Source organism: Pongo abelii, chromosome 11 (genome assembly GCF_028885655.2).
Source record: "Pongo abelii isolate AG06213 chromosome 11, NHGRI_mPonAbe1-v2.0_pri, whole genome shotgun sequence".
Classification (NCBI taxonomy): domain Eukaryota; kingdom Metazoa; phylum Chordata; class Mammalia; order Primates; family Hominidae; genus Pongo; species Pongo abelii.
The window spans coordinates 68958022-68984647 of NC_071996.2; the positions used below are offsets into that span (position 1 = coordinate 68958022).

General features: G+C 34.9%; 1 protein-coding gene across 1 annotated transcript in view; it reads right to left on the reverse strand.

The window, feature by feature from the left end:
- Nucleotides 1-26626, reverse strand: part of SCN7A (sodium voltage-gated channel alpha subunit 7) — a 91498-nt gene that overhangs the window by 11225 nt on the left and 53647 nt on the right. Inside the window, exons 15-20 of the mRNA XM_063712846.1 lie at nt 17608-18042; nt 14475-14580; nt 13095-13249; nt 8594-8767; nt 6519-6626; nt 1963-2241 (exon numbers count right to left, since the gene is read on the reverse strand). Of these exons, the coding sequence (XP_063568916.1) occupies nt 1963-2241; nt 6519-6626; nt 8594-8767; nt 13095-13249; nt 14475-14580; nt 17608-18042 (1257 nt within the window). The remainder of the gene's footprint in view (nt 1-1962; nt 2242-6518; nt 6627-8593; nt 8768-13094; nt 13250-14474; nt 14581-17607; nt 18043-26626) is intronic.

Genomic DNA, 26626 nt, shown 5'->3' on the forward strand with positions numbered 1-26626 from the left:
CATATGTTCACAGTGGGAATAGACATAATACACGAGCTTACTTCAACTCTGCCACTATATATATATACACACACACACACACACAAAATATATATAGAATATATATTACATAGAATATATATTATTATATAGGATAATATATAGTAGGATATATTATATATAATAGGATATATATAATATATAGGATATATAAGATACATAATATATATTATTATATAGGATAATATATAATAGGATATATATAATATATAAGATATATAATGTATATAGTATATATTATTTTATAGGATAATATATAATATATAATAGGATATATATAACCTATTAGTTCTGTCCCTCTAGGGAACCCTGACTAATACATTACCCTATAACCTGATCAGTGGTGGTAAAAATAGTTTGGGCCAGTATCTGTATTTCCTCTGTTAAATTTACTTGCATCTCCACTTCCTTCATCCAATGGGGCAGAGACAGTATTTAACTTTTGTCTCTTTTTTTTTTTTTTTTTGAGAGAGTGTCACACTTTGTCACCAGGCTGGAGTGCAGTGGCATGATCTCGGCTACCTGCAACCTCCACCTCCCAGGTTCAAGGAATTCTCCTGCCTCAGCCTCCCAAGTAGCTGGGACTACAGGTATGCGCCACCACGCTCAGCTAATTTTTGTATTTTTAGTAGAGATGGGGTTTCACCCTGTTGGCTAGGATGGTCTTGATCTCTTGACTTCATGATCTGCCCACCTCGGCCTCCCAAAGTGCTGGGATTACAGGTGTCAACCACTGCACCTGTCTCTTTAAATGAGCCTACTGTTGTATGTTGCGGGAAGTCAGGGACCCCAAATGGAGGGACCAGCTGGTGCCACAGCAGAGGAACATAAATTGTGAAGACTTCATTTTAATATGGACATTTATCAGTTCCCAAATTAATACTTTTATAATTTCTTATGCCTGTCTTACTTTGATCTCTTAATCCTGTTATCTTCATAAGCTGAGGATGTACATCACCTCAGGACCACTGTGGTAATTGTGTTAACTGTACAAATTGATTGTAAAACGTGTGTTTGAACAATATGAAATCAGTGCACCTTGAAAAAAAAAAGAATAACAGCGATTTTTAGGGAACAAGGGAAGACAACCATAAGGTCTGACTGCCTGCGGGGTTGGGAAAAAAGAGCCATATTTTTCTTCTTGCAGAGAGCCTATAAACGGATGTGCAAGTAGTGAAAATATCGCTAAATTCTTTTCCTAGCAAGCAATATTGATATTAATACTCTGGGAAAGGAATTCATTCCTGGAGGGGAGGTCTATAAACAGCCGCTCTGGGAATGTCTGTCCTATGCAGTTCAGATAAGGACTGAGGTACGCCCTTGTCTCCTGCAGTACCCTCAGGCTTCCTAGATTGGGAAACTCCATCCTGGTAAATTTTTGGTCAGACAGGTTCTCTGCTCTTGAACCCTGTTTTCTGTTAAGATATTTATCAAGACAACATGTGCACCGCTGAACATAGACCCTTATTAGGAGTTGTGATTTTGCCCTTGTCTTGTTTCCTCAGAAGCATGTGATCTTTGTTCTGCTTTTTGCCCGTTGAAGCATGTGACCTACTCCCTGTTCGTACATCCCCTCCCCTTTTGAAATCCTTAATAAAAACTTGCTGGTTTTAAGGCTCAGGTGGGCATCACGGTCCTACCAGTATGTGATGTCACCCCCAGCGGCCCAGCTGTAAAATTTCTCTCTTTGTACTCTTTCTCTTTATTTCTCAGCCAGCCGACACTTACAGAAAATAGAAAGAACCTACATTGAAATATTTGGGGTGGGTTCCCCCGATAGTTGTATGTCCCATTACATTTATCTACTAATTGCTAAAATATTTTATAACCAAATGTATTAATCACCCACATTTTGTCCTTTACATTCAACCTACAATATGGATGCATATATAATTAATAAGGAAAAGTCAAAAGTGTACTTACTACTTGAAGCAGAGAAAGGAAACCATTTCCAACATTATCAAAGTTCATTTTTGCATTTTCCCATGGCATGGATTCATTGAACAGAAGGCTTTCACACTGACTCCTATTCATGATTTCAGATGAAGGAAACCTTTCTCCACTTGTTGGGTCAATGCATTCATAGAATCTGCCAGCAAATAAGTCTACTCCCATGATACTAAAAATCAGCCAGATCATCAGGCAGACAAGAAACACATTCAAAGTGGGTAAGGTTGTTTTGATCAAAGCTCTCACAACCACCTGGTATATATAAAAAATGTAAACTTTAGATAGGAAATCTGAAACTTTTAGTTTTTGATCAGTTTGAGAAATACTAATTGATATAATGACATATTTTTTAAAAAAACTTAAAAGGCCATATCTAAAGATTTAACAGCCCACATGCTGGTACTGGAGTAACCTAAATAGCAATTCAGTTTTTCTTTAGAAAATACATTCAAATCGGGCTGGGCGTGGAGGCTCACGCCTGTAATCCCAGCACTTTGGGAGGCTGAGGCGGGTGGATTACCAGGTCAGGAGATCGAGACCATCCTGGCTAACATGGTGAAACCTCTTCTCTACTAAAAATACAAAAAATTAGCCAGGTGTGGTGGCGGGCACCTGTAGTCCCAGCTACTCGGGAGGCTGAGGCAGGAGAATCGCTTGAAGCCAGGTGGCAGAGCTTGCAGTGAGCAGAGATAGTGCCACTGAATTCCAGCCTGGGCTACAGAGCCAGACTCCATCACCCCCCCAAAAAAAGAAAATACATTCAAATCTAGATATTCTTAAAATGTTTGTACTAAAAAATCATTAAATGGCAACAGAGCTAATTAGTACAAATACTAGAATAAATAATTATTTTGCTGGCTTTATACATATATATATATATGTATATATGCTTATTGATTTCCTGTATCGTGCCAGAAATGATCATTCAAGATAATTGAACCCATGTGTATGTATGAGATTATCTTTATATATATATATATAAAATATATTTTAAGTGAAATATAATATGTGAAAGAGTAGTCAGGGGAATCAGAAGACCAATAGATTGTACTGCCAATGAAGCCAAGGGGAGATTGCTTCAGGAAATTAAATGGGTTGCTGTACTTCACAAAGATGCAGTCCTCACTGAACCACTTGGTGTCACTGGTGAGACACTCCAGAATAGGAAGCTTGGGAGATGAATCCACCACCTAAACTTGAATACCAGCAATAATCTATAATCACTGTCATTATTTCCTCAACTGACTTCACTCTTTAAAATTCAAACCGGAATTGTATTCTTATTACTCCACTGAAGCTGCTATGGCAAATGCAAATCAGTTGCTATATCTAATATAATAATATAACAGTTTTACTATTTCCACTACTTATTTTTCTCTTAGCTTTTTAATTTATTTTATTTATTTTATTATTTTTTTTTGAGACCAAGTTTTGCTCTTGTGTGCAATGGCCCGATCTTGGCTCACTGCAATCTCTGCCTCTCGGGTTCAAGCGATTCTCCTGCCTCAGCCTCCAGAGTAGCTGACATTACAGGGCACACGCCACCCTTCCAGGTTAATTTTTTTTTTTTTTTTTTTTTTTTTTTTTTTTAGTAGAGACGGGGTTTCACCATGTTGGTCAGGTTGGTCTTGAACTCCTGACCTCAGGTGATCCACCCACCTCAGCCTCCCAAAGTGATGGGATTACAGGTGTGAACCACTGTGCCTGGCCTCTTTTAATTTTATACTTTTGATTTCCCTCTCCTTACCTTCTTTCACTTTCTTCCTAAGGCACCATTGATTGTGTTTTCTACCATTCTAACCTTTCCTTCCTTCAGCCATTACTAGACACTAATCCTTTTGCCTGCATATTCTTGCTTATGTTCCATAGTTGTCTATCTTTGAATTAATATTTAGGCTTTTAACTATGATTTCAGCAACACTTTTATTTCTAAAACTAGATCACAGATCTTTTGTTAATACTTTTAAATTTGAAAGGTCCATTAATGGTTCTGTAGAAGAAAAATGCCATGTCTTTTAGAAAATCCACATATAAAGAATAAAAAGAGTGGATGTAGTTGACACATATATTTGAAAAGTAGACAGCACCTAAGACCTTAAACTTATTAAATACATAAATCATTAATTTTGTAAGCATGTAGCTTCCTAATATACTCAATGATATATCTTCAGTGATAATTTACAGAACTTCCAGAGGTTGAGATGAGGCTTCAGGTCTGGACCTGACTTTGACCTAAGCATGGCTACTGTTTTCCTGACCTTGAATTGTCCACAGCTATTGTCTCATTGCCATTCTAATGAATGTACAGCATTAAATGGTACAGGACCTAATTTCTGACAGTCAGTTTCCCTGGCAAATCTCTTCCTGCTTTTCTCTAAATTGGGGCAGACAACTTGCTGATTTTGTTACTTTTTTTTCCTCCCTATATGTCTACACTTATTAGGAAAAAGAACTGGTATTATCCCATTTTTTGAAAATAAAAAGGAGTTTATTTTAGTTACATATTTACTTAGGGGTGTGTGTGTGTGTGTGTGTGTGTGTGTGTGCGCGCACGCATGTGTATTTTGAGTAAACAGGCCCTCTGTAGTTTATGTGTTAGAATATTCTATAATGTTTTCCTATCACTAAACTGTATTTATACTGGAAATGTGGTTGTCTTTTTTTATTTTTATTTTTATTTTTATTTATTTATTTTTTTTTATTTGAGACAGTCTCACTCTGTCACCCAGTCTGGAGTGCAGTGGAGCAATCTCGGCTCACTGCAGGCTCGACCTCCCAGGCTCAGGTGATCCTCTTACCTCATCTTACCTCAGCATCTCAAGCAGCTGGGACTACAGGTGCACACACCACACCTGGCTAATTTTTGTATTTTTTGTAGAGACAGGGTCTCACTGTGTTACCCGGGCTGGTCTCAAACTCCTGAGCTCAAGCAATCTGCTCGCCTCGGTCTCCCAAATTGCTAGGATTACAGGTGTAAGCCACCGTGCCTAGGCTGTTCTGTCATTTTAACTTCAATCTTATAGAACCATTCAACCACCTTATTTTCAGCTTATTTTCCACCTTATTTTGGTTTAAAAGCACTGGGCAATATCACCACCTTGTGGATCTTCATGATATGGTTAATGAAGTCTGTTTCTTATTATATGTTACAATTACTATTTTAGATTTTTTGTTTCTGAGGTGTATAATTGGAATTTTGCCACATTTGGAATTTTTATGTATTCACTAAATAATGAAAATATTAATTTCCCAACAGAAATAAATCAAATGTATTTAAGAAACAGATAGATAATGCCTAAGTACTATTATAATGAGTCAATGACACATTTGTATGAATTACAAGAATATTATCATGAATCATGGACCAAGTATATATATACAAATATAATTAATGTACTTAAGTACTTTACACAATCATATAAAAGTGAACTTATTAAAATTTCTGAAATTACTTTTTAAATAAAATACATATTTTAAATTATTTATATTTCTGTTTGCATTTATAATAACCACGCAAATTTTGAGAGAAAAATAAACATCCACTTTTCACCAAGTGGAAAGAGTTTAAGTGTTAAGGTTTCTTAATTAATAACAGTTTAAATGTAACACATAATACATAAACTATAGGGATAAAGATGAAGGTTAAACATTAATAATTTTCTCACTAGAGTCTACCATAGCAATGAATATGTGATATTAGGTAGTAATTAAAGTGGCAGACTGATATGAAAAAAATCTATGCAAATAAAAATGCAAAAACACATAAATGTATTATAAAATGAAAGGTACATTTGAACGTGTTCTCCCATTTCTGTATACAATGTGTCCCTGTATAGCTACATACTTATATTACTTGTAGTGGTCATAGACTCCATTTTTTTCTATTATGGGATTTCCATTTCAGGTACAAAAGATTGAACACCGGCCATTTTATAATATTCGATCTATTTTCTTTACATTGTTCAGACACTGGCCATTATATAATATTCAATCTATTAATTTTCTTTACATTGTTCAGAAGAGGTTTTAACATGTGAGTGATGAAGACAGGACAGGTAAGAAATCATGGCTTGTGATTGTGACATTAAAAAAGTAAATTTATCTTAAAATTCAAACTTTTCTTTCATTCAGTGAGTAACCACTTAGGGTATACAATGTTTGTATAATTTTAAAGTTTGTTAACTGATCCAAGTTTCATTTTCTGACAATTGTATTTTTAAAATGGAGACAATTTCAGTAATATGCATATGTATATGGGGTAGAAATATATTTTTAAAACTATATTTTCTCTCTCAAATACTAGTTTCTTTTACTTGTCTATATTGGTTTTTATACTTTATGAGGAATAAGAACCTAGAATCTTAATAAACGTACCTATTCCTCTCTATTTCCAAACAATGAAACATAAAGTTTTTGTTGTATTAATACTGTTAAAGGTACAAATGAGAAGAAAACAAAGCTTCCCAATTTGTGCAAATTTAGTAATTCCAATAAGAATCTGTACATTAGCTTAGAAACTTATCTCTTACCTTCATTCTTTCAAACTGAGATAGAACTCTGAGGGGCCGAAGGAATTTCATGGAAATAAGTGGTTTTAGTTCTTCCCGAGTTTTGCCTATCAAGCTAAGACAAAACACCTATATATTTTTTTTAAAAAAAGAGTGAATAGGGTTCCATATTAATCAAAATAACATGTAAAATAAACTTTGCATTTATTACAACAGATATATACAATAAAAGCTTACCAGTAAATTTGTGATTGTTACATATATCTCAAAATACATTAATAATCACTTACAGAAAGTTATAAGAAAATTGTTTAGTGTTAAAATCACTTTAAAAAGATAAAACTAAACTATTTTCTGGTAATAAGGAACATATTTTAGTGAGATAAATAAAAGTTGTATATTTTATACTCTTTATGATCAATGACATATCTTTTTTGTTTGAAATTAGATTAAGAATCAGTTTCATAATTACTTGTAATACAGTAATCATATGCAGTATATTCGTTAAAACAAAATAAGAAATATATTTACAAGTGCATTCATATACAAATATGGTTAAGACAATATACATGATAGGCTTTCAGAGGATAGGTATCAAGGAAGATATGAATATTGTTAAGTCAAAAGTACACACATTACAAAAAAGTATAACCAGATACTAAGGTAATCTTTAAAAGTGAATACATTAAAGGTTAATAAATGTGCACAAATACTAAGGTGGTAAAGCTAAGATTAACTTTTATTATCTCTTCAGGTTTTTCTACATTTTCAAGTCAACATTATGAAAAATTTCTTCTTTTTACCCTTTACTAAAGAGACAGCCTTGAAGTAGGCTTTGAAGTTTGGGTATTATTTTCATAAGCATGAAGGAATCTGAACACAGAACAATGACTAGGAAACAGGAAGGAGAGTTGCAGGCATAGTATGATTTGGCTAGAGCAGAAGGCTAATTTGAAAGAGCGAACTTAGAAAAGAGAGGTCAGCTATTTTAAATCATTAACTGTAGATTGGGGAGCTTCTATCATTGTTTATAGAATAGAGAGCCATTCATTCATTCAACAAAAATATTGAGAACCTTCTAATATGACAGAAATTGTTCTAGGCACAGGACTTAAAGGAGGGAAGAAAACCAAGAAAAAATTCTACCCTAATGGAACTTATACCTTAGTGGGAGAAAACAGACAATAAACAAAATAAATGAACAAATGGTACAATATTAATAAGGGGTATGGAGATGAAGAAAGCAGACAAAGAGAAAGGGAGTATTGGAGTGGTTGCAGTTTAAATAGTGTTGTAAGAAAAGACCTTCAAAGGTTTCATTTTGGTTAAGGCATCAATGCCAGCCAAGGTTCCAGCTGGAAGGAAAAATAAGTGCACAGGCACTAAGATGAAAATAATCTTGGCATATTTGAAGTGCTCCATGAGGGCTAGTGCTGGTGGATCAGTAAATAGACCTGGACAGGGGAAAGGCAGCGTAGCAGGGAATATGTTTGGATTACACAGATACTTGTAGAGCATTGATTGCAAAGATTGTTGATTTTACCCTGAATGAGATGGGTGTTTATCATAAGGTTTCAAGAGAAGTGACATGAGCTGACTTCCATTTCACAACAGTTACTATGGTTGCTATGTGGAAAACAGAATGAAGGTATGCAGGGCAGAAGCAGGGATACCACTTTGGAATATATTGTAGAGATCTAAGTGAGAAATTTGGGGAGTTTGGATCAGCCCCGCACTTGTGAACATCATAAGTAGTCTAATTGTGATATATGATTAAGAATTAAGCCAACAGAAGAACTTAAAGATTTTAGGGTGCTGATATCATCAAGATACTGTGCAACAAACTTACATGGTTAACAGTAAATTCAAGGTAATTATTATAATAACCCAGGAATAAAGTGTTGAACTTCTAAAATTTTGGAATGAGAAGAAAATGATAGATGTTAAATATTACAAACTAAGAAAGGTGTCATGTACCAACAATGTAGAGAGAGAGGGAAAGGAAAGATATAATAAATTGACAGGAAGTGAAAGAGTAAGAGTGAGGAAGGAAAAGTAAATCAAATAGCCTTTTACATTTTCTTTACAATACGTACAATAACAACCACGAAGTCCAGCCTGTACCAGCCATTAGAGAAATAGGCCTTAAAACCATATGCCATCCATTTTAGAAGCATTTCCAGAATGAAGATGTAAGTAAAGATCATGTCAGCATATTCTAATAAAATTTTAATTGTCTTTCTCTGATCAATATATATATCTTCAAAAGCCTATGAGTAAAAAAAAAATAAGGATTAGGTGTGCAGGTAATTTCTAAAAACTCTTTTGACATAGAAGGGAACAAAATTTTGTCTTTAATAGGCATATGGTGAGCACTGTCAGAGACTGTAGGCTCCAGAGCTGGTTCACTATGCTTATATTTATTGACATAATCTATAAGTATTATTATTTGACCGCATGCCTATGCCAGACATCATTAATTGATCCCAGAACTAGTTCTTATATAGGCTGAACCTGGCTTCATAATTGTTTTAAATAGCAATCCAAAAATCCCCTCCAAAATTAGTTAATCAAACTTAACATAAGAGACAAAACCTTTAGTCACATCTGACATGGATCTTATATGTAATTCCAGGTAGCCAACTCACAGATATATGCCACTTACTCATAGAGAAACAGATATGTTTTAAAATGTCTTTAGAAATCCCTAAGGCTACCAGGTAAACCAGCTGAAACACTGAAGATTAATTAAAACTATAATTGTTTCTCCAAAGCGTCTCAGTTTTAATGTCAACCTTAATTTGACTATGGAATATGTAAAGTCTGATCATGTCATTGAAAGCAATTTCATAAATATTTTAGCACTGAAAACGGGCAGGCAGATTTTCAATATCAATATACATAAAAGGACAAAAAGCAAGCAAGTATTAAAATAATCTCATATAAAGAATGATGTGATTCTTAAAACCTACTGTTAAATGGAAGTAAATACAAAATAACAATAGATTTTATGACTTTTAATTGAACCAATTATGGTGTAAATGAGTCCATAAAGATGATAAAGTTCTTAAAAAATGTATTTTGTTACATGTATTTATTTTTCAATTATTCAGGTACATAATGCAAAATATAATAAAAAGATGTACAAAAGCCTCCACTTCAATTAACATGGGTAGAGTAGATTTCACCAGACCAATGATCCTACTGCAAAGAACCAGAGAAACAGTTCAAAGTTTAAAAAGCATTTGTTTTTAAAGGCATCACAGAGCTGCTGTATCAATAAAGAGCAGATGGGCCCTAATTGTAGAAGAAGGTCAAGAATATGTTCAGAACAAAAAGATTTAACATGTAAATTCTAATAAAAATAAAGTTAGTATCAAATTAGGCAAGATACGTAACTTAGGATAGTTCATAATAATAGAGGGATCAATACTACAAGTGCATATCTGTATGTCCAAAATAATGGGTCATCAAAATATATAAAGCAAAACTGATGACACTAAAAGAAGATTTAGAAAAAAAAAGCAATCATAGTGGGATGATTTAACACATTATATCTATAGCCAATCAAAGAAAAACATCTTTGCTATATCACTAAGGCTCCCATTGTAGATGGGAACAATGGAAATAACAAACTATAATTGCACCCAGCTACATCATATGACACATGCTTTTCAAGTACATGTTGAACACTGTAGTAGATGCTGGAGTTGCCCACCAAGAACTCCTTTACTGGCATATCTATTCCACAGCAACCGAGTGTTGCTTGATAACGCACAACTGAAGCCCTCTCTGGAGAACTGCCTCTGCTAAACAAGAGCCACCCCACCTGAGAGGCAATGTTTCCACTCCTAGAGGGACCTAGCACAATCAACGGCTGAGTGGAACAGAGATATAAATGCCAGCTCCCTTGAGTTACTCAAGGTGAAATTGCGCGGTGTAGTCTGGGCTCCAGAGCCTCCCCACAAGATCAAGCTGAATTGAGTCTTTCTTGAGGATTATGAAGAGGCCTACAATAGAGTAGGTGTACTTTAAAAACTCTCTTTAAGGTCTACCTCTACCTCCTCTCCTGGCCACCTGATGTATAAATAGAGACAACTCTCTTCATACAGTGGCCTGGGAAGTACTAAGATTGCTAAGGAAGGAGAAGGATTATATACCAGAAAACCTGGTACCTATGCAAGACCTAGAAACATGTACTAGCAGGAAATGGAGGAGCTTTCCTGGGAGTGGATCTAGAGAGGGCTGCTTATTAGTTTCCTACTGTGACTGTAACAGATTACCACAAATTTAGTAGCTTAAAAACAACACAACTCTATATACTCTCATTCTTGATGTCAGAAATCACTGGGCTAAAATCGAGGTGATGAGAAGGCTAGTTCCTTTTGGTGGCTCTGAGGGGTCTCAGTTCCTTCCTTTTTCAGCTTCTAGTGACTGCTTATACACTTTGGCCTGTTGTGCATTCTTCTGTCTTCAAAGGATGACACCCCAATCTCTGCTTCTATCCTCGCATCACCTTCTTTTCTGACTCCAACTCCTCCAGCATCTCTTTTGCAGGAACCATATTAGGCTCAGCTAGATAATTCAGGATAATCTCCCTGTCTCAAGATCTTTAACTTGATCAGATCTGTGAAGACCCTTTGCCATATAACATTCAAAGGTTCTGGGGATTATGTCATGGACATATTTGAGGACCATTTATCAGCCTACAGGCTGGATCAAAGGGGATAGAATATGAAGCTGGATAAAAGGAATAATGTGTTGATATGGGGGTCACAGTTAACTCTAGCACCACAGGAGTTAACATCATATTGGTTCATTATATCGATGATATCATGTTAATCAGACCTGATGAACAAGAAATGGTAAGTTCTCTAGATGCTTTAGAGACATGTGTGCCTCCTACTCTAAGAAAGAGATACAATGCCTGGTAGGCCTCTTTAGGATTTGAAAGCAAAATTTCACACTTGGGAATATTGATCCAAAGATGCATTGTCAGGTGATGCAGAAGATTGCTATTTTTCAGTAGAATCTGATTCAACAAAAGATACTAAAATAGGTTGACTATATTCTAAGCAGCCTTTCCATTTGAGCCATATGAAGATGCATGATGCTAGCAGAATCTGTGATGCAGAAAGGCATAGTATGGAGTATCTGGCAAGCCCACTAGGGGGTATTTGTGTTTCCCATTCTCTCAACCTTAGGATAGGTGGACTCTGGGGTCTTTCTCCCAGAATAGGGCATTAGGAAACATAGTATGTCTCCTATTATAATTCAAGCTTAGATGTCATTTGCTCAATTTTTGATTTCTTGTACCAGTCAACTAGTAAGAAAGAAAGAAGTTACCATACCAGCAAGGATAATTGACCCTGATCATTATGAGGAAGTGGGATGCTGTAAGAAAATGAGAAGAAGAAATACAAAAGTAACACACAGTTTGAATCTATTTTTATTAAGTCTGAAATGGATAAAACTAATCTATGGCAGTTCAAGTCCACATGCTGGCTACCCTTGTGGAGTAGGGAAGTAACTGAGGGGTAAGAGTGTTGTTCTGGCATCCTGGTAATGTTCTGTTTCTCAATCTAAGTCACAAACGGGCATTCACATTGTGAAAATCATTCCTGCTGCACACCCATGGAGAGTTTTCAATATGTGTGGTAAATAATATAAAATTTATTTTAAAAATATAGGCAATGCAAAGTCTAGTTCACAACCATGACTCCATCTTCTGTGTTCTGTGTACCTCACAGTTAACTAGATCTTGTATGTGAGAATTCTCCTTAAAAGATCTCTGATCTTCTTTAATCAAATACAAACAAATATCAATATACATTCTATTTTTATTCCTTTCCTAAATAAAAGGCAGAGTGCCATACACTTTATTCTACACCGTTCTTTTTCCACTTATTACTATATCTTATGAATTGTAGTGTAAATATGCACATAGCTTCTGAATTTTTAAAATAGCTGCACAGAGTTCCATTGGATGATTTTTCATAGCATAAAGTCAGCTATTACAGACCTTCTTTTCTAACCCTTTGCCATTATTACAAAACATTCTTCAGTGAATTGCCTTGTAGAACCATTTAATGTGCAGATATTTATAGAATATTTTTAGAATTAAGATTCTGGGTGCAGAATTAAGATTGTAGGGTCAAATACATTTGTAGTTCACTGATCCTTTAAAGCATATGCAATAGTTCCCTTTCCTTTGATAGGTACCAAAGGACAAGCATATTACAGCAGTTTTGGATGTGCAAATCATTAAAATGTTTCATACATGAAACTTCATTAAAATCAGAAGAATCCGGTATTTATTCACATTCCATTTCCCACTGTCATGCATATATTTTGAAATTCAATACTGCAGAATAATATATTAAAAATCATTATTAAATTTAATATTGAATGATACATATATAAACTTTCTAAGAAAGTATAATATTTAGATTTTAAATCACAGAATATGAAATTTGGTGCTATTTGGTGCTATACTAAATATCCTTGAAAATGTAATCCTGGTTTTGACTTTCTGAATTAACAGAATCATGACATTTGTCCCCAGCAAAGTATCAAACACCCTGGCTGCTCACTTACCAGAGTGCTGGTGCTGAGCAGAGTAACAAGGCCGATGAAACACTTAAACCAATTGTTCTCTACAATCTTGCAGCAGGTTTTCCTGATATTCTGCCAGATTTTTCCTTTCTTGGATGCTCCACTGATTTGACCAAGTGAAGATCCGTGTCCACAACCTGTCAAGATTGAACTGGTAAGAACAACAATCTAGAAAACTCATGAAAAAGTAAACACCTGAAACTTTCTACTATGTGCCATAGCAATTATTTATTTACAAATTCTAATCCAGGTTGTCTCTGATTTATAAACATTTAATTTTTACCCATGGTGTAGTGACCACTGTGATCACTGAGCAGAAAAAGGAAAACTGGACTTAGGAGTTTGGTAGTAATGAGAGGAAAGGCATTGTGAAAGGCAGAAATGACCTAGAACATGTTGTCACTCTGCAAAACAGTCTGAGAATAGGCATTCACTAATACTACAAAAGAAAATACACACAAATATCTCACTTCTGAATGTTACATTTTGATATAATGCCTGAAAATTTACTCTTTGAAGATTCACATGGCATAACATGCATTCCTGTTTAAAAATATAAATACTTATGAGATGTTAAGAGGCATAAAATTAGTTAAATCAAATTAATTGCTTTGATTCCAGTTCTAAGGTGGCACGGAAATGGGAACTTTTATTGAGACTATTATGGAAGTAACATGGACGGTGGAGTACTTTGTGGGTAGAGTACATGTGTACGGGGCTGTACTCTGCACTCTGGCCAAAAGGGTTAGCAAAATGGAAACCTGAGGCTGGAGAAGAGGTTGATATACAGGTAACAAAATGAAGATATGGAGGTAGGTGGAGTTTAAAGCCAAAACATTTTATTTTCGAATTTTGTCTTGTGTTAAATTATACTATGAGTAGTATTGTGGCAGTGAAATATTATTGATAATGGTGATTCCAAAACACATTTTTCATGCTGTAAGTAATATTGGGTAAAAGTACATAATATTCATATTTGATTTTATACTGGTAGCTATACCACTGTGTGCTTTAGAACAGAGCACAATTTAGGAGTAAAACAGAAAATCAGTATAGTTAAAGCAGCACTGAGATGTTTGTGTATACACATATACATGCAAACATATACCTATATATGTTGAAGTCAAATGAAGTGTTCTTAGATCTCATGAAATAGGGCCAATATTTAAGTTACTCATATAAAAATGGCCTATAACTATCAGAGGAAAACAAACTGTAATGGTGACACATATATTTAACATGAATATTAAGAAATGTATAAAGATTCAGTCAATTGACTGACATACTGGATATGGAACATATACATTTTGACAACTTATAATTCAAATTAGTTTCCTAACAAGATTAACAAAATTTTCTTACCATTTTTAGGATGCTTTGATCTTTCACCTCCATGGAACATTTCTTCTTCTTCAGAGATAGCAATATCAACAGTACTGCATTCAGATGAGCTAGATTGCTTTATTTTCTAAAAGGTGAAGTCCCACCAAAAAAGTTGTGATTAAAGTTTCATTTACCCACGGTGGTCAAAGTTTATTTCATTTTCAGAAGTAAGAAAAATTTTGTACAGAAATAATATTATTAGGTTTAAAAGACTTTAGGCCAATTTCATGACTGAGATTAAAATGCATACATATTGGTAAGAGTTGAAGTTCAAAAAAACATTGTATGATACTTACTTTAAGCTAAAATAACATGTAGATTAAAATTAATGTTTAGTTTATAACACTTTGTTTCTTAAGGATGTATATGCTGTCTCCAATACACAAAAGGATTTGGGTTCCAGTTTTCTTGAAGTAAGTCACAAGTTTCCCACATATGCTATCTCAATTAGATGAGTAGAATCAAAACAAATCATCCCTTGATGCTAAAGATGGGTAGATAATAGTGCACCTAGGTTTCATTGTAAAATTCAGTCCAGATGGTCTTATGTATGTCATCATAGGATGGGATTTATCATGAAGTAAAATGAGGGAAAGGCACAAGAAATAGGGATAAGGACAGGCCTGGGAAAGGGGCACAGCCTTATGAAAAGCACCCAGATGCAGAATTGACCTTCTTTCTCACTCTGCTTTTGACTGAAGTTCAAGGCTGGGTAAAATAAGGTGGTCATTGCTTTACACAGGTAATAGTGCAAATGATACTCTTTGCCTTTATTTAAAATTATTTTCTCACAATACTTTATTTTACCTTATTTTAAAATAAGTATCTGTAAATCATTCTTTAAAATCACCAAGATTCTAAGGTTAATAGCATATAAGTAATATTTTAAAATTAAAACAAAAATGAAGGCAAGTGTATTTTAACATTTGGAATGAAACCAATCTTATTTCGTAAAAATTAAGAAAAAAATCTAGGTAGAGTGCCAAAAAAAAAAAGAAATTATCAATATTTTGTCCTACCTCTTGGACTTATACACAGTAAGTGTCAAGGAAATATAATTAGAAAGCTTTTTTTTGCTTTAGTCCTTAGGTGGTCAATTGTCAGTAAATCATTATAGTGCTCAATTAAAAAAAGTAAAGTATCCAGCAGAATATTATTCTTTTTTACTTCCATTACTTTTACATATTCTTTATTTATTTCTAATGAAATAAAATCTGTAGCAATATATTTATTTGAGACTAGGCATTAAGTAATTTAAATATAATATTTGACACTGAGTAATTTAAATTATACATCATACATTTATATTTTTAAAGAGTTGTAAAAAGCCTTGTACATATCCTATTTGATGTGATTTTTCCAAAATACCTGTGAGTAGGTATCTTTCTAATTTTACAAATAAATCAATTAAGACTCAAATTATAAATCATTTATTTTGATAGAAGATTACTTAATGGCATAAGAAAGTGACCATGATATACTTCTGCATTACAAAAAATACAAGTTACAAAATACGATGTGAATTTTTATGTTATTTTTATAATATGTAACTATATATGCATATTTTTAATAAAAATAGGCTGGAAGTACAAATACCAAAGAAACAAGTGTATCTCTGAATTATCAGATCATTTATAATATTTTTCTGTTTTATTTTTGGCTGTGGGTATATCAACATCCTAGGTAGTCATGGGCTACATAATCTAGAAAGCATCTAACTAAATATATAACTAAATATATAAATAAATGAATACATCTTTTGTGAGTAGTTAATCAACCAACAAGACCAAATAACTATGCAGCATAAATAACAACTGCAATTTCAATATTTACAGTTATTTTAAGTTACAGCTTTCCTATGTATTTTCCTACTCCAGAATTGCTAAGGAGATTAGCATGAAGTTTTCAGGGACACTCCAACATGCTGTGCTGTGGTAAATAGCAATTTCACTCAGAAATGGATAGTAATCCAAATCTTTAATGAAGATTGAGAAGTGTGCTGAGTAAGAATTTATGCCTGTTTTATAGTAATGGTATTAATTTAAAAGGTAAATGAATCTTAGACTATTGGGCATGTGGATTAAAAATGTTTCTCTAACTAAAATAAAGATGGCTTTAGTAGGTGATGGAAGGACCTTGGATAATTGAAACTGAATTCCTCTTAGAAGACAATTTGTGAAATTATTGTAGAGAGCATCTGCCAAAACAGAAGAGATCTGGGAAACAAGATGGTGCCAGAGATGATGGGGACCTATAAAGAGACATTCCCTGACCCTCCAGTGCCCCTGAGTGATCTGAAATGATTCCCCATTGGGGTCCAAGGTAAAAAGCCCTTATGCAGATTTGATCTCTGTAGGTGTAGCTTTCTATGAAGTTACACCTCCTTCTAAAACACAATGCTGCTTGCAAATGGAGACGATAAGACTGTTTCCAGTAAGGTGTATATTCTAGAAGCTAAGTGAACAACAGTATCTACTGTTCTTTAAATGCGACCCTGATTTTTTTAAAGCCAGTGCGTTATAAAGCTACCGACTGTTCACAATTCAAACTGGGAGGTTTTAAAAATTCCTTTAGTCCAACTTAATTATAATGTCCAAATATGGGCAGAAATGAATGACTCAAATCTTAGAATTTTAGCAAGCAAGAAGGAATTGTAGCACTCTTCCAATTCAATCTCCCATTTTAAGATTATAAAGTCCATGGAAATTTAGTGATTTCTTAAATCATACACCTTGATTTTGAAAACTTTGGTTTCCTCAGTATACTTGTCAGCACCCTCAAACTGCCTGGTTATTAATTTATGGAATGTCACAATTATATCATCTAATGTTTCCTAAGTGCTTACTCTTTACTAGGTATTGTTCTATGCATTAGTAACCCCCTATGAAGTAAATACCATTTTAGCCTCATTTAAATATGAGAAAACTGAAGCTTGGAAAGTTTAAGTAATTTGATCAAAAGCATGAAGTCAGAGGCTAAGAGTGATGGAGCTAGGAGTGATGGAGTTAGAATTGAGTGGATAATCTGGCTGTGGAACTCCGGCGCTGATTTACTTCCTTATCAACAATACTATAAATCACCACTAAGCAATCAGGATATTTAAACATCTTACCTCTTTGCTGCCTCCATCACCAGACTTACTCTGAATCTCCTTATTATCCAGATTTTCTATATCAGATTCTCCTGAAGCAATCGGTACAGTTTCTGAGACACTAGGACTGGGGATAAGTGATTGGCTCTCATTTTCAGTAGTGTTTTTCTCTGTGCCACTGCTTTTTTCCTTATCTTTGAGAAAATCTTGGGTGTTGCTCAATTCAGAAAGGGTATGGTCAGAAATATCTTCTTTAACATATACCTCATTTACATGGTCCATTGTGTCCTTTGGGACATTTTGTGTTTTGCATAGTATTTTAAGAAGCACATAGTTTATTCCTTTTTTAATCCTTGCCACTGCAAGCTGGAGATTTTTTGCTTCATTATTCTCTTCAGCTGTTACATCCTTGCATGAACTAAATGAGCTCACCAATGCCAGAAACAGGTAAAGTACCTAAATAAGGAAGTAAAATGAGGCTAAATGTATCTCGTTTTGTTTCATTTTAAGTAATGAAAAGTTTGTTTACAAAACTGACTTGAGCACATTTAATATCTACTCTGTTAGCATTTTTCAAGAATATATTGTAATTAATAACTGTAGTCACCATGCTGTACAATGCATCTTTTGAACTTCTTCTTCCTATTTAACTGTAATTATGTGTCCTTTGACCAACAGATCCTCAATCTCCACTTTCCCCTAACCACCCCAACTTCTGGTAACCACCATTCTGCTCTCTACTTCCAGTGTGAAAGAACACTTAACCCATTTATGCCTAGTGTTCCATTATTGGAAGGCTAAGCTTGTGGGAGTTATTTATATCCTACTGCTCAAGGTCATAGCCAAGGTCGATTTTTCACACAAAAATTGCAACTTCTGGCATAAATGGGTTAAGTGTTCTCACCATAAAAATGATAACCATGTGAAGTAATGCATTTGTTAATTAGCTATATTTAGCCATTCCACAATGTATGTCTACTGCAAAACATTACCTTGTACACCATAAATACATAAAATTTTATATGTTAACTTAAAAAATAAATTTGACCAAAAAAGGCTGACCTGAGATTTGAAAATGAAGCATATGAGCTACGATACTATTCAGTTCTTATCCATCTACCACAGTGTGTCAGGTGCTGTGCTAGGGATTTGTATAGCAAGAATTTATTTTAAGCTCATGACATCCTATGCAATATGATTTGTTTCTCTTTTACAGATGAAAAAGGCAAGGTTTACATATGTCAAATATCAAATGATCAAAGGTTAGACAGATTAGACCCAAGTCTGCTTTATTCCAAAGCTTATTTTCTCACTGAGTCAAGCTGTCTCACCCAAGGTGAGCAAATACGTTGTTTTTCCAGGCAGCTCACTTCACTTCAGCCCTGTTCCAGGAAAACATGTAAGAATTCTGCAAACCCAGGAAGAATTATATGGGGAAAGAGCTATCCAGGGTCCTGAATACCATATCTAATGGCTTTTGTGGAATGAAAACACAGATGCTAGAAAGGTTAGTTGATTATCTGTTGTAGTAAATTTGGTCAAACAAGAAACAGATGAGTGATGGAAGACACATTCCTAATACTTGTAACCTATTTTTAACTCAAAGATAGTGTATATTTTGACTTTTACTATCACTTAGAAATATGATCAAGTACTGATCACTTTCCAGAGAATCAGATTTTAAACTTGTTTATAATTGTAAGGCATATATTGTAGTTTTGGATAATTAGGCCATTTATGTGTACAAAAAATAAGTATGTGAGCATCTCCAAAGACTCATATTTTGAAACTTCTTTCAAAATTTTAGATCTATGTGAACAGTTGAGTTTCTCAAACACTCCAATAATTACTCTTTTTCTCATGGACATGCACATCTGAGATAATTAGAACTTCCCACCTAATAGTGTTTAATCCTAATGGGTTACATTTACCTCTATCTAGATCTTCCTATTTCTTAGGAATAGAGAAGGTTCAAATAAAACTTGTATAGAAAAATCAAAGTATTTTGCAGTGAATAAAGTCATCAAATAGATAATCTTATCCATAGTTTTAGCATAGCAATAAAATTTTGGTTATAAGATATATCAATATGGGAAATGTTTTGTGGGTGAGAGCATCTGAAAAACTGGCAGATATCTTTTATAATCCACAATGAAAGATTCTCAGAAGAGAAAAATTAAAACAGAAAGGACAATGATCAAATGCTAATAGCTTCAGAAATAAAGAAATAAAGCAGACTTAGGTCTAATCTATGTAACCGTTGATCCTTTCTATTCTCCCACTAGTGTCTTCTTTGGCAATGAGGGTTACTTATAGATAATCTAGGCAGGACCTCCATGGCCCCCATAGGAGCCACACTATTAGCAACTCTATCATTCTCAAAGGACAACAGTTTCGTGATATAAGATGGTGAGACCAGATATAATTTAAGATAGTCAGTTGTTTCCTTTTCTTCTATTGTTTGGCTAAGTATTAGGCACAGTGTGAAATAAGGGAAGGCTGTTAGTATGTTTCATGACTGTAAGCTTCATATGAACAAAAACCATGTTTTCTCTTAATTAGACAACCAGCACACTGCTAGGCACAAAATAGGTAATAAACAAATATTTATTTAAAAAAATAATTGATTATAGAATGAATAACAAATAGATTTTATGCTAGGATTTGAACAAGAAAAAGTTTATGCTATATTAATCATATTTTAAGGAAATTACATCAAAGATTTCTTATATCTTAGACACACATGCACACAAATATACACACATACATTCATCTATCTATCTATTTATATATATAGTGAAAATGTTCAAAGCCTAAAAGTGAATGTAATCTTAAAAGTGCTAAGTGCTCTGAAACTGTAGTATAAGAATTTTATAACACTAAGAAATGCTACTGCTTTGTTCAGATGTGGTCTGAATTAAAAATAGCCTTCTCTCTTTAAGGATTTAAAGGAAAAGAGGCTGTGTAAGTGGCGCAAGTTACAGAGAACTGATTACTACTTCTAATTTGAGAATTAACAAAACAGAGAGCAAAAAATGCAGAGATTTGTATTATATAAACTCAGAGTAACTTTATTCTAGTCTCAGAATCTGTAACCAGATTAAAAACATATATTTATTATTTTTGTGTTAAGAGAGAAAAGGTGAAATAGTGTGTATAAAACAAAACTTTTTAAAAAATTCCCCTGAATTTGTTTTCTTGTCCCTCAAAGATATCCATATATTGAGTGAGAATTGAGCAACTCATAGCAAAATCAAGTAGCATGAAAGAGGAAGAAAGTTCAAGATTTAAGTAATTACTTTCTGATTTGTAATCAACAAATAAACAGGTATGAAGGAATTTAACATGTATTGAGGTTATTTTATTTTAAATTTCTTGAGTTACATCTTAACATATATTTAATTTGGGATTATACTAATATATATGGAATAACATGTATATATGATCATATTTTTTATTTTTAAAAGGCAACTGAATTTTGTATTAAGTTTTCTCTTTCTTTTATTTTCATGTTTCTATCCCTCAGTGTTTGGTTTATGTAACCAGTCAGTTACTATATTTCATTTGGTGACAATTACCTAAATCACAAGTAAAACACCAGGAATGAAATTAAAATTTGCATAAAACTTGTTAATAATGTTAAATAACTAACAAAAATCTGGTAAAGATATACGGGTTAAATTTTTCTACAGTGTAAAGAAATGATTTATGTAATTCATGAATTACTTATAGGGTGCTAAATGATTACATTTAAGTTATAATAACCCAATAAGGCAAGTATTGTTATGTTCATTCCTCCATTAAGTATGGTCACGTTCATAGAGGCTGGGTAATATGCACAAAGACACTTATTTATTAAGTGATTGAAATGGTTTGTCTTTGCTCCCATCCAAATCTCATCTTGAATTGTAATTCTCATAATCCCCACATGTTGTGGGAGGGAATCGGTGGGAGGTAACTGAATCATGGGGGCAGTTACCTCCATGCTGTTCTCATGGTAGTGAGTGAATTCGCACAAGATCTGATGGTTTTATAAGGGGCTTACCCCACCTTCACTCTGCACCTCTCCTTGCTGCTGCAATGTGAAGAAGGACATGCCTGCTTCCTCTTCCACCATGATTGTAAGTTTCCTGAGGCCTCCCAAGCCCTGTGGAACCGTGAGTCAGTTAAACCTCTTTCTTTTGTAAATTATCCAGCCTTGGTTATGCCCTTGTTAGCATCATGAGAATGGACTAATACAGTATATTGATACTGCAGAGAATGGGGCACTGCTGTAAAGATACCCAAAAATGTGGAAGCGACTTTGGAACTGGGTAACAGGCAGATGCTGGAACAGTTTGGAGGGCTCAGAAGAAGACAGCAAGATGTGGGAAGTTTGGAACTTCCTAGAGACTTGTTGAATGGTCTTAACAAAATGCTGATAGTGATATGGACAATAAAGTTCAGGCTGAGGTGGTCTCAGATGGATATGAGGAACTTGTTGAGAACTGGAGCAAAAGTGACTCCTTTAGCTGTGCTTTAGCAAAGAGACTGGCGGCTTTTTGCCCTTTCCCTAGAGATCTGTGGAACTTTGAACTTGACAAAGATGATTTCGGGTATCTGGCAGAAGAAATTTCTAAGTGGCAAAGCATTCAAGAAGCAGAACATAAAAATTTGTAAAATTTGCAGCCTGATGATGCAATAGAAAAGAAAAACCAACTTTCTGGAGAGAAATTCAAGCTGGCTGCATAAATTTGCACAAGTAACGAGGAGCCAAATATTAATCAACAAGGCAATGGGGATAATGTCTCCAGGGCATGTCAGAGACCTTGGCAGCAGCCCCGCCCATAACAGGGCATAGGCCTAGGAGGAAAAAATGGTTTTGGAGTTTGGGCCCAGGGTCCCCCTGCTGTGTGCAGCCTAGGGACCTGGTGCCCAGTGTCTCAGCTGTTCCAGCTGTGGCCAAAAGGGGCCAAGGTATAGCTTAGGCCATCGCTTCAGAGTGTGCAAGCCCCAAGCCTAAGCAACTTCCATGTGGTGTTGAGCCTGCTGGTGCAAAGAAGTCAAGAATTGAGATTTGGGAATCTCCACCAAGATTACAGAGGATGTACGGAAATGCCTGGATGTCCAGGCAGAAGTTTGCTACAGGGACAGAGCTCTCATGGAGAACCTCTGCTATGGCAGTGTGGAAAAGAAACGTAGGGTTGGAGCCCCCACACAGAGTCCCCACTGGGGCACTGCCTAGTGGAGCTGTGAGAAGAGGGTCACTGTCCTCCAGACCCCATAATGGTAGATACACTGACAGCTTGCACTGCACCTGGAAAAGCCATAGGCACTTAACACCAGCCTGTGAAGGCAGCTGGGATCACGCTGTACCCTACAAAGACACAGGGGTGAAGCTATCCAAGGCCATGGGAACCCACCTCTTCCATCAGCCTGCCCTGGATGTGAGACATAGAGTAAAAGGAGATCATTTTGGAACTTTAAGGTTTAATGACTGCCCTATTGGATTTCAGACTTGCATGGCGGCTGTACCCCCCTTGTTTTGGCCAGTGTCTCCCATTTGGAATGGGTGTGTTTATCCAATGCCTTACCCACATTGTATCTAGTAAGTAACTAACTTGCTTTTGATTTTACAGGCTCATAGGTGGAAGGGACTTATCTTATCTCAGATGAGACTTTGGACTTGGACTTTTAAGTTAATGCTGGGATGAATTAAGACTTTGGGGGATTTTTGGGAAGGCACGATAGTGTTTTGAAATGTGAGGGTATGAGATTTGGGAAGGGCCAGGGGTGGAATGATATTGCTTGGCTGTGTCTCCACCCAAATCTCATCTTGAATTGTAGTTTCCATAATCCTCATGTGTTAGGGGAAGGACTTGGTGGGAAGTAATTGAATCATGATGGTGGTTACCTCCATGCTATTCTCATGATAGTGAGTGAGTTCTCAGAAGATCTGATGGTTTTATAAGGGGCTTTCCCCTGCTTCACTATGCACTTCTCCTTGCTGCCACCATGTGAAGAAGAGCATGCCTGCTTCCCCTTCTGCCATGATTGTAAGTTTCCTGAGGTCTCCTTCACCCTATGTAAATGTGAGTCAATTAAACCTCTTTACTTTATAAATTATCCAGCATCAGTTATGTCTTTATTAGCAGCATGAGAATGGACTAATACAGTGATAGAACTGAAATTTGAACGTATGTTTCTTTGATTCTGAACTCTGCTTTTTCTACGACTCGACAAGACAGAACTATTTAAAAACGAATTCATTTCCTTTGGCATATAATAATTTTTTGTAAGGTTTCTGCTTAAGGCTTAAAATCACTGCTGAGTTTTCTTAGAAGAGTAAGACAAAATTAATTTTTTAAAATGTGAAATATCTTCCTTTTACACCAACCCACATTAGAAGTGTGGAGGTTAAAAAGATCAACAGCTTCAAAGATTATCTTCTTACATTTTTCCCCCTTCTACTTATTCTACTGCCATTATCGTGATGTTTCACAGTTGCATGACTGCTGAGGAAAATTAAGCTGGAAGGATTTAGTGAGCCAAGAAATATGATGGCCAATGAACTGGAAATGGAGGTTCATGTAACTCCATTTATCCTAGAATCCCTCTGCACATTGATGAAGTTTCTGGTTAGTAGAAACAACAAAAAATAGAAAGAGATTGGAGTTCAAAATCAAAGAAGCAGGAATGTTTAGGCAAATATATATATATTATATATTTATATGTTATATCATACATATATGTATATATACATACACACACACACACACATATATATCTAGCCTCAGTATTTCTGCTTCTTTCTCTTTGAATTATGTGAATGTGTGTGTTGTTGTTGCTTTCCTCAACAGCCATAACTCTTCCTTTTGGAAATAGAAACATAAAATTTATTTAGGAAATTACACTTATCCTCTTATTAGTCATAGGATTTGGGTTTGATCTTATCCCATCTTCAGCTGTAAGACAGAGCTATGAACAGTTTAACATAATAAATGCATTCCACACCCTGGGCAATGAAGATTAGTTGAGAATGGGCATGTATCCCATTACTGGGTACATACCCAAAGGACTATAAATCATGCTGCTATAAAGACACATGCACACATATGTTTATTGCGGCACTATTCACAATAGCAAAGACTTGGAACTAACCCAAATGTCCAACAGTGATAGACTGGATTAAGAAAATATGGCACATATATACCATGGAATACTATGCAGCCATAAAAAATGATGAGTTCATGTCCTTTGTAGGGACATGGATGAAACTGGAAATCATCATTCTCAGTAAACTATCGCAAGAACAAAAAACCAAACACCGCATATTCTCACTCATAGGTGGGAATTGAACAATGAGAACACATGGACACAGGAAGGGGAACATCACACTCTGGGGACTGTTGTGTGGTGGTGCGGGGGGGGAGGGATAGCATTGGGAGATATACCTAATGCTAGATGACGAGTTAGTGGGTGCAGCGCACCAGCATGGCACATGTATACATATGTAACTAACCTGCACATTGTGCACATGTACCCTAAAACTTAAAGTATAGTTAAAAAAAAAAAAAAAGAATGGGCATGTGATTCAGCTAATGAGATAATAGGAAAAATCGGCTGTGGCTTCTAGAAAAGAAATTCTTTCCTTTATTAGACTTGATATAATACAAAGATATGAGGCTTTAGACTGCAGCAGCCATCTTGATAAAACAGAGGATACTAGCTAGTAAGGAGCACAGAGAAAAACAGAATTGAGATCTACAAAGACCTCTCTGTAATGATCCCATTTAATCATTTGTATCACACCCAAACTGAAGCAAGATCTATCTCTGATATTTTGAGTTATGAGTTATGTATGCTGATATATATGATCATTTTTTGTTTCAGCCAGTTAGAGTGGTGTTTTATATCACTGGGAATGAAAAGTGTACTATTATATCTACAAAGGGCAGAAGATATTGAAGTATTTTTTACATGTTGGGCACCGTTCTAGGTTTTATAATAAAGAGGAGAGCTATGGTCCTTTCCCTCATGGTGCTTACAGTTTAATAAAGAAGATAGAGAAGTACACTAACAATTAAATACAATGCCAATGTGATAATTGTATGACAAGGGTCTTCTCAAGGTGAAACACAAGCAATGTGGACAGGTAAAATTGAGTCTAACCTGCGATTTTTTTTCAGTCTTTTGAGAAATATACTTGGTCTTTATGACATGAGTAAAAAGAAAATACCAAGTCTTGTATTCCTGTAAGAATCATTTTTAAATCATTTTTTAATAAGCCATATCTTTTCCATAGATGCAGTGAAAGCTACTTAATTAATTCATTAAAACCACTTCAGTTATTAGGAAACTTATAAGTGAAAGCTTTCTCTCTTAGTTAATGCATAACATTTTTATAGACCAGTGGTTTTCAATCTTGACTACACAATTTAATCAACTGAAGATTTTCAAAAAATCCTGATGACCAGGTCATGTCCACATACCAATAAAATAAGAATCTCTAAGAATGGATTCTAGGCATCAGCATATTTTTATTAATTCCCCAGGTAATTCCAACGCCAGGAAAAGACTGACGGCAGTGTTACATTTAAGTGCTTCTTAAAATTTAATGGGCACACAAATCACCTGGAAACAGTGTTACAATGTAGATTACGCTTGCATAGGTCTGGGATTGGGGTCTGGGAGTCTGCATTTCTAATCACCTCCCACGTGATGCCAATATTACATTGAGTAACAAGGTTAGAAGCTAGTGCTATCCAATGGAAATATGATGCAATCCCATGCAATTTTACATTTCCAGTGCCCACATAGAAAGCACAGAAAAACAGGCAAAATTAATTTTACTAATACATTTTAGTTAGCAAATATATTTAGTTAAATACAATATACAATTTGTATACAATAAATACAAACATATTTGTATTTAACTAAATATATATTTAAATACAAATAAATAAAGGGAGACTATTGTATTTGTATTTAACAGCATTTGTATTTAGTTAAATACAAATACAGTAGTCCCCCTTTATCCAGGGCAGATAAATCCCAAGAC